The sequence below is a fragment of the Ammospiza nelsoni genome, chromosome 6, assembly GCF_027579445.1.
Source record: "Ammospiza nelsoni isolate bAmmNel1 chromosome 6, bAmmNel1.pri, whole genome shotgun sequence".
Classification (NCBI taxonomy): Eukaryota; Metazoa; Chordata; class Aves; order Passeriformes; family Passerellidae; genus Ammospiza; species Ammospiza nelsoni.
Genome location: NC_080638.1, coordinates 48042501 through 48056366, shown reverse-complemented (window position 1 = coordinate 48056366; position 13866 = coordinate 48042501). Strand labels below are relative to the sequence as shown.

Genomic DNA, 13866 nt, shown 5'->3' with positions numbered 1-13866 from the left:
TAAGTGTCATTTCAGGTTACTTACAGCTTTTCCTTTGTGAATTAGTTCTGCCTAATTATATCAAATGCTGTCACTGTAGAGCATATACCTTTAGCAAGCTTTCAAATTTTTTTACAGTAATTATTGCAGATTATTTCAGGCAAAAGAGTTTGTTTCGGGGGAGTATAATCTTTGACATGATTGACTTACTTTGGCTAAGTCATTTGTTCAAATTAGTTTTGGAGGGGGAAAAGGGGAAGATTGAGCATAAAAATATTCATCATTACAAATGTACCTTTCTGAGAGTTGAGACCTGTTATTTCAGCTTCAGTGCATGCTAACTTTCTAGCTGTAGTAGTTGTGAAGTGGTACGTGATTTATGATTCTGAAACCAATATCTGGGAAAGAAATAACACTTAGAGAAGACTGAGTAACAGTTGGTGTTTTGATATGCTATTGTGTTGTTAAAGTACTATGATCCCTTACTTTCATTGTCTGTGAATTAGTAAGAAAATACCCCAATCAAGGCCAGGTTGGACAGGGCTCTGAGCAATGTGGTCTGGTGAAAAGTGTCCCCACCCATGACAGGATGATCTTTAAAAAGTCCCTTCAAACCCAAACCATCCTGTGGTTCTGTGATCTGACATCCTCAAGTTAACAGTGCATGTATGTGTTGCTGCATGTCAGCTGAGTTGTGGTAGCAGAATCACAGAATGATTATGTTTAGAAGAGACTTCTGGAGGTCATTTTGTCCAGTCCCTTGCTTACACAGGGCCACCTGGAGCAGGCTGCATCTCTCTCCAGATATCTTTTGAGTATCTCCAAGGAGAAAGATTCCACAGCCTCCCTGGGCAGCCTGTGCCACTGCTCATTAACACTCAGAGCAAAAAAATAAGGTTCCTGATCTTCAGAGGGGACCTTCAGTGTTTCAGTTCATGTCTATTGCCTCTAGTCCTGTCACTGGACACCACTGGAAAGAGCCTGCCTCCCTTTTCATTGTATCCTCCCTGCAGGTATTTCTAACCCTGATAAGGCTCCCCTTCTGAGCATTGTCTTTTCCAGGCTGAGGAGTCACAGCTTTCTTAGCCTTTCCTCATAGAAGAGTTACTCTGGTGTCTAATACAGCCTGCTGGGCATTTGTTGGACTCTCTCCAGTAGCTCCATGTCTCTTGTACTAGAGAGTCCAGAACTGGACCCAGTACTGCATGTGTGGCCTCACCAGTGCTGACCAGAGGGGAAGGATCACTGCCCTCAACCTGCTGGCAGCACTCCTCTGGTGCTGCCTGGGCTATCAATGGCCTTTTTTCCAGCTGGGGCACCTTGCTGCCTCCTGCTCACCTTGGGTGATAACCAGGACCCCCAGGTGTGTTCCTGTCAAGCTGCCTTTGAGCTGGGCAGTGCCCAGCATGTATGGTGCCTGGGTTTGTTCCCTCCCAGGTGCAGGACTTGGCTGAGGTTCTGTCAGCTCATTGCTCCAGCCTGTTGAGGTCCCTCTGCATGGCAGCACAGCCCTTTGGCATTTCAGTTCAGCAGATGCACTTGGGATCAGGCCCAGTATCAATCCCTGGGACACACCACTAGTTCCTGGCCTCCAGCTAGACTTTGTGTCACTCCTCACCACCTCCTGGGCTCAGCTTTGTGGGAGATTCTTAACCAGTGGAAAAATGGCTGAGCACATCCTTCCTTGCTCTGAGGCTGCGCTGAGTTACACTGCTCAAGTGTGTTACAGGTGTAAGTGTGGCCAGATGACACATTGCAGTTTGACTGCCGTCTCAGAGTGTCTGACACCATGGCACTTCTGAAATACTGAGCACTTCCATTCCTACATACTTTCTGTTTATAATTACCAAGAAAATGATTGTTCAGATATACAAGATATTTGTAATAATTATGAGACATCCTTGCACTTGGCATTGTCAACCACTGTTTCACAAGAAGTGCTAGTTCACAGCTTGTTCAAAACTTGCAAGGAACTGAGTCAAATAGTGATTAGAGGTGGAGTTAAAAAGAAGTTCTTGAAGTTGACTGGATATTTATGCAGTGTAAAAAGTAAAAGCCAAAGACTTCTTGATCAAAATAAAGCAAAATATCTCTTTGGGGGTGTGTGTGTGTGCATGTGTGGGGTTGTTTCAAATTAAGATGTGGATTATTCGGTTGATAATTCCTGAGATGTCTGTGCATTTTGCATTCCATGTATCTCTTAGAAAAATTTTCAGTATTTATTTATTCTGATTTTAAAGATGTACTGAGTTTGTTCAGAGCTTAAAATGTTACCCTGTTGAAGTGGATAAAAATTTATTATCCCTTATTGTGTGTCATTTTTTGCATCTATAAGAGGGGGAAATAAGCTATCTATTAAAATTTAGTTGTTTTAAGTGAATGTGCTAAGGAGGCCATGCCCAGTGAAATTAAAAATAAAGAGGGGGATAAGGAGAGAGAAGTATCTTTGACTTCTGATTGCAGACTGCCAGATATACTTGAATTTGTACCAATGTGCAATGGGAATATTAAACACCAAGAAAACTAGAAATAGATAGGATAGCAAGATAATGTGTTTTCAGAGGTTTGATCATAAAGTGGGAGAAGTACTGTGTAGTTCAGGGAGGTACTAACTACTCTGAGAACTGAATTTTGTTCTTTGCTCTTGAACATGGTTTCTCTGTGAACATGGTCAATTCATTTAATCCATTTCTAGCTCAGCTTTCTTCCTTCCCAAAAGGAACACTTTACTTAAGGAATTAGGTTTGCAACATGCCTTTCACAAAACAAAGTACAAACTCTTACTGCAAACATGGCCTGATTCCAAAGCTGTGCCCAGAACCAGGATCAGTTTTTCACTTCTCAGTAGTAACTGCTGAAGGTGATAGTGGGTTATCCTGGGCATGTTACCATTCACAAGTGAGATGAGTGTCATAATGTTGTGAAGAGAAAAGAAGTTGATTGCCTTATTTTACAGAAGCTGGAGTAGAGGACTTGAAGATCCTTTTAGTATGTTTTACTAGCACAAAAAAAATAAAGAGATATTTTCATAGATGTATATCCATTATATTGAAAATATACCTTCTTTTATTTTTTTTTTTTCTGAGAACTCTTCAATAACTTTAAATACATTACTTAGATTATGGAATTAGAATAAAGTAATTAAAAATAGGTCCATGTAGAAACACCAGTCTTGCCACTAATATATAAAATTGGTAATTTTTTCTATCTATAAATTAGTATCAGATATCTTTGTATCCCTTATAGCAACTACTGACTGTGAGATTGAGTAGAATGCTAGTAACTGGGGTGAAAAAATAGCTTGAATTCTAATGGCTGCCTTGGTTTCTCTCTTTGTGGTGTGTTTCAGGCTAACCGTGATGCTGTACTGAGCAGAATACCAGAGCACAAGAATGATCGCATCATCAGTTTGCAAAGTGCATCTGTAGTCTATGATTTACTTACGATAGCCTTGGGAAGAAGAGGCCAGTATGAAATGCTTTCAGAGGTTTGTTGATAGTAGTGAATGTTCATCTGTGGCATTTTTGCTGTTTTCTGTTAATCATGTTAATTGTGGTAGTAAGAAAGAGCTGAAACAAATATAGGACACTGTTATTCTGACTGCTTTATGAATACAATAGGTAGTTTCCACCCCAAAATGTTTACTGTCTAAATTTATACAAGTGACTTGAGGTGGCCAAACAAGAAAAGTTGAAAGGAAGTTGTGGTAAATGTTTAATGCTACAGAAATGCACATGATTTTTAGGTGGGGATGCATGGATCTGCTTAAAAGGGTACACAATTAATGTAGAGAGCAAGAAGGAATGGCAAAAAATAAAAGTGGTTCTGGATATAGAAATGATAAATATAATTTCCTAGAAAAAATATTATTAATGAGTGAAAAAGGATTTTAGAAGAAAACTTTCTTTTATACTTCTTAATATTTGAGGTCATACATAGTCCTTAGAGTTTATAATAATTTTGAAGTTAATAAAAAGAAAATAAAGTCATTAAAAATGTTCAGGTCTTTGGGAAATGTGTTACTTACCTCACTGTCTGTTTCATTATGTAGCATGCTTGTGTTTGTTGTTTGTGTCAACTTCTTCAGGAAACTACCAAGTATTGTTAAAAGTTTTCTACCTGTGAAACAGCTACAGCTCTTTGGGCAGAGCAGATCTTTCTACTGCTGAAACAGGGCTCACCCAGCAGCAGGGTACTGTTGCCAACCACAATTAATTATTAATCTCCAGAAAGAATATGAAGGCATACTCAGGAATTGATTCGTTGAGAAATGGTTTCTCTCTACCATATAAGAGGACTTCTATTAAGAAAAAGATTAAAAAAAAGTGCTCTAGTTTTTCTCTGGTATATGTTGATGGTCACCCATTTATCTGCATCTCACATGATGTTAAACCCTCAGTTTGAGTATTCTTTTTCTTGAAAGTACTTCATGGGTGCCAGTTGGTATGCAAGTCAGTTTAAATCAGTACAATGGAAGGTGTTTCACAGAGCAAAGGAGTACAATGCGCACACAGGCAACATAATCTAATCAGGAATATTTCCATTTACTTGTCACTACAGACAAAATCACCTTCATGTAGTTTTAGTTGGTTGCACTAAAGGTGCAAGAGGTGGCCATATTTCAGTCTAGAACTTCCAAAGCAAGAGATGTCAACAAGTATTTAAAAAACAAACAATCAAGAGACCAAAAAGCCTTGAAAATTTTGATTTCTTTTTTTCTCTTAGTGACTGGCAACCTTTCAATTTTATGTAGAAGACTAACATCTAGGCAGGGATAGAGCAGCCCTGGATTCCAAATCTGATTCTTACATTTTGTCTGGTGTCATTGATGGTTTTGTTGCAGGGCTTTTTGTTGTGGGTTTTTTGTCTTTTTTAGAATGTTGAAGAGCCATAATATTTATGGGAACATTGCAGGTTTAGCAAGTAGAAGATATCTGCCCTCAAATCCTGCTGCTGATAGTCTGTAACTTTTATGATTTGAAGTATTGTAATAAACACATATTCAGAAATGTTAAAACATTCTGTTCAGTTATATAATAGGAATTTAATTTTTTAGGGTTTTATTCTCTTTGAGCTGATTTTGATTGCTCTGGTGGAGCAGTTGTAGATTAAATCAAAAATTGGGAAATTATTCTAACTGTGGAAATAGTATTCACCCACCAGTTCCAGTATCTTCTTGCTCCCTTCTGGTTTAGCTAGAGCTGATTACTTACAGAAGTAGTTGGTTGTTATATAAGAATATGAAATGATCAAAAATCTGTCTCATCCTTGTTAAACTGTTCTAATGCTAAGTCACGTTCTTAACTGAAAAGGGCTCATGTTTTTATCAAGTTTGTATATAATGGGCTTTCAATTTCTTAGGGTAGCTTCAACTAGATGAAGGAACTTTATACTGTCAATTCTTTCCTAAACAATAGTACTCTGGTTGTAATCAGTTTCATTTTAAGCTTTGTAGGATGCATGATATTGAGCTTGTAAGTGTCCTACAAGAAGAGATGACTTTGAGAGCTGTTAAATTCTTTTCCATATACAATCTGTCAGCTATTTTCATGTATTTGAATAATTTAATTTTTTTATTACATGTATGTTAGGTAAGAGTCTATAAGAAATCTTAATACTAGTGTGTCTTCTCAATAATTGAAGAGCATTAGCTGAAATAACAATTTCCCCCCTCCCCCCCCCATATTTAGTGTTTAGAAAGAGCCATGAAGTTTGCATTTGAAGAGTTCCATCTCTGGTATCAGTTTGCATTGTCCTTGATGGCAGCAGGAAAAGTAAGTTTAAATTTTTTCATATAATTCTTGTATTGGTGGCCTTTGATAAAAATTTTAGCACTTCCACAATTTTCATCTGTAGTGTTTTTGAAAATAAATATAATTCTTGAATCGACAAAGTATGCTATACTCCTGAATTTGTTCCCAGTGCTGTACAAAGAATGTTATTTGAATAGTTTCTAACTTAGATGATGATAACAACTATCTTGCCAATAATCTTAAAATAAGCTGATTGAGTACAAGCAGTGGGTTATACCAGATCCTATTATGCATTTTTGATGACTTAATTTATTTTATACTTAGGTACAAATTAATGCTGATTTGTGATGCTCTTCTTTTTTTTTTTTTTCCCTTTGGAAATTTCTGACTTTATCTTCCTTAATATTGCTGCCTTTGAGACTCTGTATTCTGTGCAAATAATGGATTTTTAAAAAATTTTATCTAAACCAGGAACTTAAGCTTTTAGATGCAATTCTCTGTTTTCAGTTATTTTTGCTTTTCGCTGTCATGTTACAGAAAATACATTCACATGTAATGTAAACAACTAATTTTCTTATATATAATTTTCAATGGGATATTTTGCTTATTTTCAGAATGGGGGAAAGGAATGTATTTTCCTTAGGAAATACTTTAGCAGCACATGGATTCCTGAGAGACTTGATTTTTCTTCCAACTCTATTTACTTTGAGTTATTTTCCAAACTGTGATTGGATGGACCCAAATAAGTTAAAAAAAAAAAAAAAAAAGAGGAGCAGTGCCATTCTATCTTATATCAGACCTATTCCTGTGTGTTGTTTTAACTCCCAAAGAACACCAAAACACTGCTTGTTTAGAAAACTCTGTTCCACTCCTTCTCTTTCATTTGTCTGGCTCAATTACTGTGAGTTTACAGGCCTAGCAAAGTTTTAGATGCATCTCAAAACTGAATTGTGAACCATTGGAATTACATTCTTCTGGGCATGCTTAATGAAAGCTTGTGGAGTTAAAAAACAATAGCAGTGCCTAAAGTCTTGTCTTTTACTGGCTTGAGGAGCTTTGACCAATTGTCAACAAAATGTGTAGTAATGTCTCCTTCACAAAGGAAAAATAAGTAAATGGTGTAAATAGGAATTGTGTATCTGTGAAACACGTTTATGTTTTCAGTAATTTAAATGGAAAATGTTTTAAACAGTCTGCTCGAGCTGTTAAAGTCTTGAAGGAATGTATACGTTTGAAACCAGATGATGCAACAATTCCACTCCTTGCTGCAAAGCTCTGCATGGGATCTCTGCACTGGGTAAGCTCTGCCCTCTGTCTTCTCAGCAAGACCTGTGCTTAAATCTTGATTTAGTGATGTAACAAATATTTTTGCACAGTGACTGCATGCACTTGGGCATATCTAAAAACACAGCACAGAATGTACATGCGCATGTACATCCCTGTTTGAATGGCTAATTTGAAATACTTGACAGAGGTTATGTTTATCAAGGTAGCCTATTCTGATACTGGTCCAGAAGCTGAAACACTGGAAGACAGATCATAAATACAACTTAGACTGAGGTAATTTGCTGCAAGAGGAAAATAACTTTCTGGAAAATAATGAGACAAATCTCTTATAATCAAGAGACTCTTCTGGTGGTACCATGTTTGCAGGCAGCTGTGGTTTATGAATTTGTAATAGGGACAGTTGAGTATTTTAGATAAACTTGGAATGGGTGTATCTGTATAAAAGCATTAAAGTGATCAAAGATCATCATGCTGTTTTCAAGATACTTGTGTAATTTTAAAAGAATGAGTATATTTGAAACAGAAGGAAAAGAGAAGGGAAAGATCACATATAGCAGTTGAGAAAGTGGTGTAGTAGCACAAACATGACTTGTTGAGGCTGACAAAACACAGCCTTGATTAAGGTATATCCTAGTTCTGTAAATTGTTCCCTATGGATTGAGTCCATATGGACTAGCTTACTGTACTTAGCATTTACAGTTACTGGAATGGATTCAAATGGGCTTTTTTTTCTTTCTAGATTATTAAATAATGTGCTAGCATGGCAGCTAATCTGATTTTTTTATGTGTTTCTCTGTTTATGAGTTTGCATCCATTCAGCAATACAGTATTTGAAGCAGAGTTCTGCATGGTATAATATTTTTTTACAGGGTTAGGAGCCATAGTTCTTGTGATTGATTTTTCTAAATAAATGGTTCATGGGTCAGGAACTCTATTGATAAAGTGAAAAAATGGTAGATGGCACATATGGACCAGAAATACCTTTCTAATAAAGAAAAAAATAAGAAAAAAGGCAAAAGGTAAGTGTGCTTTGTGCCAGATTTCTCTCAATCATAGGAATAGGTGTTTCAGCTTAAAATCTGTGGGTTTTACTCAGTATTTAGCAAGAAAACTAAGTCTAATGAATAATGAAGTGTTCCTTCAAAGCAATCATGGCTGAGATTTTAATAGGTTTAATAGTGTGCATAATATACATTCTGAGCATTCTGAGAATTCTTATCATTATAATGTAAGATTTAGCTAGTTTTAGACTCACGTGAATGTTTTGTAATATTTTCAGTTGGAAGAAGCTGAAAGGTTTGCCACAGCAGTTGTTGATCTCGGGGACAAAACATCAGAGTTCAAAGCTAAAGGCTACTTGGCACTGGGATTGACTTACAGTCTGCAGGCTACTGATGGTAAGATAGGAATAAACATTCACACTTGGAAATTCTCATGCTGCCTAGAGAAGGATACCTGGCAGAATGATAGACATTAAATCTTCTGTGTGCAACCATTTTTCAGTCAAGGTATTAAAGCTTCTTCAATTAGTGTGTGGAATGGAATCTGCTCATTGTTCATGGCACTGATTAAATATATCCTTTTCAGCGTCTTTGCGAGGGATGCAAGAGGTCTTGCAGAGAAAGGCTCTTCTTGCATTTCAGAGGTAAGTGGGTGTTGATCTTTCCATTTTGTTCTGCTATATGTAGTGCAAAGCTTTTATTATGTTCTAAAAAGAGACACTTGTAAAAGATGATGTAATGACAACTTCACCTCTGGGAGTCTCCCATCATGAGAACAGAATGTATTTCTTTAGCATTTATTTCCATCATTTTCTGCCAGCATTACCTAAATTTATTTCTAGGGATTTCCTTTTATTTAAAGATGTTTGTGTTGCTCCCTAGTATAAAATATTTGCTCAAATATCCTCATATAGTAGGAAAAAACACACAGTGTAAGGTTTCAAGCTGTGGTTCAATGAGATAATGTTTCTAAGAGCTGTCCACTGATCAGATTGTATAAGAGGCCTTTGCAATTATCTCTGTAGAAGCAGAGCAATAATGGAGGCTGTGGTGCTGGGGCTGAGGGTGAAGCGCAGGTTTTGAGGTAGCAAGCTAGGGGAAAATGAAAATTCTATCTGGAAATGTAACAGTGTGGGCAATGGCAGTGCAAATGTCATCTTCCAAGCGCATTACCTGGAAGCGGTGCCATTGGGGATGACAGTAGTTCATTCTCATGGACTCTACAAATGAAATGACAATGAACAGGTGCATGATGACATTTCTACCCCAATTATAGAAGAAACAAATCTTGGTGACAAAGCTGGCAAAAGTGCTGTGGCATCTAAATAAGTCTTTTATGTTTATATACCCTTGAAAACTCTTCTTTGGTGAGATAAGCCTAAATGTAGGGAAACAGGTCTGTGCCTTAATGTGAAAATGAAGCCCTGGCTTTTTGGTGGTGATATTATATCTGAGGGGATAGGATTGAAAAGGTGTTTGCAGATAACTTCAGAGTGAGGCTGGTATGTGTTGCTTCTTCTTTTTTCTGTCTTGTCTTAGCAATTCCTCTGTTTAACATAAGTTTGTTTTAACATAAGTATGTTTTAACATATCTTTGCTCTTTTGTTCCTTAGTGCTTTTAATAGATTTTTTACTACTTCAGTATTTTCTCCATGTTGAAACTGAACTTTCTACCTCTTGGTTTATACCTCAGTTCCTCACCTATCCCTCTTACCACTGCTGACTTAATCATCACTGTTTCAAAAATAGTATGCTAACCATTTTTCACCAATTCTGTGCATTCACTACTTTTGAGACCCCAACTGTGAATTGCTTTCTTTTGAGGATTCTTTGAAACAGCAAGGGAGGAAATGGATCATAGTGTGAAGCTAACCCATTCCAGTTCAGTGTCTGCTGACCCTATTCTCCAGTTCAGAATAGTGATTCTGAAAATTCTGAGAATCAATTTTTTGGATGGCTCAAAGCCATCTTCAGCCTGGCCTTGCACACTGCCCGGGATGGGGCATCCACAACTTTTCTGGATGTGTTCCAGTGCCTCACCATCCTCATAGTGAAGAATTTCTTCCTAATAGCTGATCTAAACCTACTCTCTTCTAGTTTGAAGACAAACCCTCTTCCTATCCGTACCTACCTTTGTAGAAAACTCCTCTCCAGCTCTCCTGTAGGACCCCTTTAGGTGATGGAAAGTGCTGTAACATCTTCCTGAGCCTTCTGTTCTCTGTGCTGAGCAATCCCAACTCTCTCAGCTTGTCTCTAAAGGGGAGGTACTTCAGCTCTCTGGTTATTTTGGTGGCTCTCCTCTGGACCTACTCTGACAGGTCCACATCCTCCCTGTGCTGGGACCCCCACACCTGGACAAAACACTCCAGGTGGGGTCTCATTAATGTGGAATAGAAGGGGAAAATCACCTCCGTTGCCCTATGTTCAGACTTCTTTTGGTGCAGCCCAACACATGGTTGGCTTTCTGGCCAGTAAAAGCGCATTGCCAGGTCATGCCAATATTCAGTTCTTATCACTGTGAAATTACTTTTTCTCAATCTCTGTTCAAATGTTGTTGTTTTGTTGTGTGTTACGTTGTGTTTCACCCAGCACACCAGTCATGCCTGCTTTCTCTTACCATATCTGAAAAATAAAAGTTTTCCAGGAGATGGAAGTTAAATTCTCTGTCTTCTACCAGTTTATAAAGCAAGTGGCCTGTACTGGACTTGGTATTTTCATGTGCCTTTTTTTTTTTTTTTCCAATAAATTTTTTTGTGGATTTTTAAAATCACCTACCTAGAGGGCCAGTTCCTGAAGAAATAGGGCTCCTGAAGAAATGCAATTACAATTTGGACCCTTGCCTAAGTCAAATTTCAAGGCTTACCAGTTTGTGTTGGTGGCCATTCAAGAAAGTGCCTGTTGCTGTCTTCACGCAGTACTGAGGGGTGTTTGTTTCACTAACTTTTTTTTTTTTAAGACTTTCAGTGCTTTTTCTGTGACTGGCATGAATTGGAGTTTCACAGAACTCACCAAATGGTAGATAGATAGTAATAATTCTTTCACTATCTGAAGCTTGGGTTACTGAAGAAGTACTCTCTAAGTAAAAATCTCTTGTTCTTGTTTAGTATTGCTTAATTTGTGAATTTAAATAAAAAAAAAAACTGGTCCTGGACCCTGTTAGGCTTTACCTGTGCATCTAGTCTCCAATTTACAGGTGAAGTTAACAAAATATGGAGCTGTCCCTTAATTACTTTAAACATTTTTGGCATATCTTGGGTGTAGTTACTTAGCTAATGTACATCATGGACCTGTACAGCTGTTTGGAGTTGTGAAGGCAGAAATGCACAGGTCAGAAGCAGAAGGTTCCCTGTGGTTTTTGTGGTTTAAAGGTCAGTTTTGATGCTTCCTCCCAACGGAAGTGACTCAGTAGATGTTCCAAAGATGATTATTGCACATTAGAGTTCTAAGTGAGACTCCATTAAAAGAATGCAACAAATGTAAATAAAAAAATAGTCCCAGGCTTCCTGCCCAGAACTTAGTACACATCATTTGGGATACAGCCATAATTTTTTTTTTGTCCTTCTGCTCAAGCATCCCCCTGCTAAAAAGCTCTCACCTTGCAGCAGAAAGATTGTATTACAGGGGGAAATAGTAGAGTGTATTACAAGGACAATTTCCATGGGATGCTAAATGACTAAGACTCAGAGTGTGCATTTGACCAAAATATTAAAAAGAAGATAACAAACATAATTTTTTTAAAAGTGGGAAAAAGTTGATATTATTCATCTGTTTAAAGGCATGGTGTTCTGGGGAATTCATGTTTGGATTTTTTTTCCCCTTTTTTCTGTAAGAAAACTTTGTTTAATGAATTTTTTATAAATATTCTAAGTAATGACATCTAGTGTTTGTTTGGGAGTATAATTTATTTGAAGAATCATTTTGTATTAAAGATTTATTTACAGATTTAAGCAGAAATGATATAATTATTTTCTATTAAAAATGACTTTTCATGTGCCAAGGTGCTTCCTTTAAATCAAGGATAATTGAGAAGCATAAGAAAAATTGCTGAAATGAGCACCACTTTTATCAAAATATGAGTATACATGTAGTGAAGAGATCTGAACATAAACAAATGAATATATAGCATTTATGGGTCTGCCTAACCTGTCTGAACGGAGGGGAAATTAATTTTTGTTTTGTTTCTTTGTTTTTAAGGGCTCACAGTTTGTCTCCAACAGATCATTTGGCAGCATTCTACTTGGCACTGCAGCTTGCCATTTCCAGACAGGTTAGTTATGTTTTAAAAGTGCAGCATCATGCTGTCATATGAAAATTGGAATTTGTATCTGTTGATGAACAGAGATGAAGATTTCCTCAATAAAGACCTGATTTTCCTTGTGCACTTATTCACATATATGGAAAAAACCCTGAAATACTCTCTCCAAACCCCTTCAGTCTTATGCAGTTCTCCAGAATTCTGCCATTATTTCCAGCTCTAGGATCAGAAATAAGACAGAAGTAATTCCACTTACTTCAGCATTTATGTTGCTAGACAGAGAGAAAAAAAGTCAGTTTTTAAGGTGTTTTTACCTATTATGTGTAATCTCTGCTCAGATCCTAGAGAGGGGAGCTCTTGAGTCCAGTCTTTAATGATCTTTACAGTTCTTAGATCTTGAGTACCTGCTAATATCTGTGCCCATCCTGAATACCTGTGTGAGGCTTAGTTATTGTGGACAAAATTACAAAGAAGTGTTCAAGAAAACTGGAAAATATTTTATCACTGTAAAAGAGATCAGAGCTTAGTCCAGCTTGTAGAGCTGTTATGTTTAAGGCACTCTACCTTACGTGAGATGAATTTGGATAATGTGGAACTGCTCTCTGTATATCATGGTAAGTCTCTTCCTATGTCGTGTTTATTTCACAAAGTAGCCCTGAGCACAGTTGTTTACATTCTCTAGTGACTACTTTTCATTGCTAATGAGTAGTGCAGAACTTGGACTATGTCACTTAAGAGTGGAATGGATTGTCACTACTGGCACAAAATATTTTTGAGGAGCAGGCAGTGACTGCTCAGATACATTCTGAATTCCAAAATACTTGTGTTGCTTAATTAAATTTCTTGGTTTTAACACTTACTGTACTTACTTTGAACAAAAACACAGGCAGCTGAGGAGACAATGAAATTCTACATAAAAATGTTGCTGTTGCTGTACATTTCAGTTAAGCATTGCAATTAAAATATTTTCAAAATCATACAGAAATACAGCTAGGACGGGAAAGAAAATATTTTAAGGGGCTGAAGGTAACTGTTTTATAAAAACATTCATCTTACTTTTCAGGGTTAACGTATTATTTAATTTTCAGAGTTTCTGTAGAGCATCAGGTCCATTTTAAACTGCTCAGTAGTGTTTTACAGGAGTGAATAGAATTCTACATGTTACCTGAGTGAGCATTTTGAAATTTTTGCGGATGTCAGTCAAGTAAAAGGCAATACTTTTAACAGTGATGCTTTCTTTTTCTGCCTTTTTTTTCTTTTTTTCCATCAGATACCAGAAGCTTTGGGTTATGTTCGTCAGGCTCTGCAGCTACAAGGAGATGATGCCAACTCTCTTCATCTCCTTGCACTCTTGCTATCAGCCCAGAAACATTATCATGATGCTTTGAATATCATTGATATGGCCTTGAGTGAATATCCAGAAAATTTTATGTGAGTGAATATCATGTTTCCTTTCTATGCTTTCTTTTGTATTTATTTTTCCTGGATTCTCATCTCATTCATTTCAAGAGGAGATGGATTTGAAGATGGGTCAATTTTTTTTTCCAGCAGTCTTCTTTCCCACCCATTTATTGCAAGTCTGTTTATTAAA

The 13866-nt window shown here is 37.1% G+C and overlaps 1 protein-coding gene across 2 annotated transcripts in view; it reads left to right on the top strand.

Moving 5' to 3' along the window:
• TTC7B (tetratricopeptide repeat domain 7B) overlaps positions 1–13866 on the top strand; it is a 117343-nt gene that overhangs the window by 45351 nt on the left and 58126 nt on the right. For both annotated transcript variants that reach the window (XM_059474755.1, XM_059474756.1), the window contains 7 exons: positions 3329–3466; positions 5670–5753; positions 6925–7029; positions 8299–8416; positions 8607–8664; positions 12215–12287; positions 13546–13706. In XM_059474755.1, the coding sequence (XP_059330738.1) occupies positions 3329–3466; positions 5670–5753; positions 6925–7029; positions 8299–8416; positions 8607–8664; positions 12215–12287; positions 13546–13706 (737 nt within the window). The remainder of the gene's footprint in view (positions 1–3328; positions 3467–5669; positions 5754–6924; positions 7030–8298; positions 8417–8606; positions 8665–12214; positions 12288–13545; positions 13707–13866) is intronic.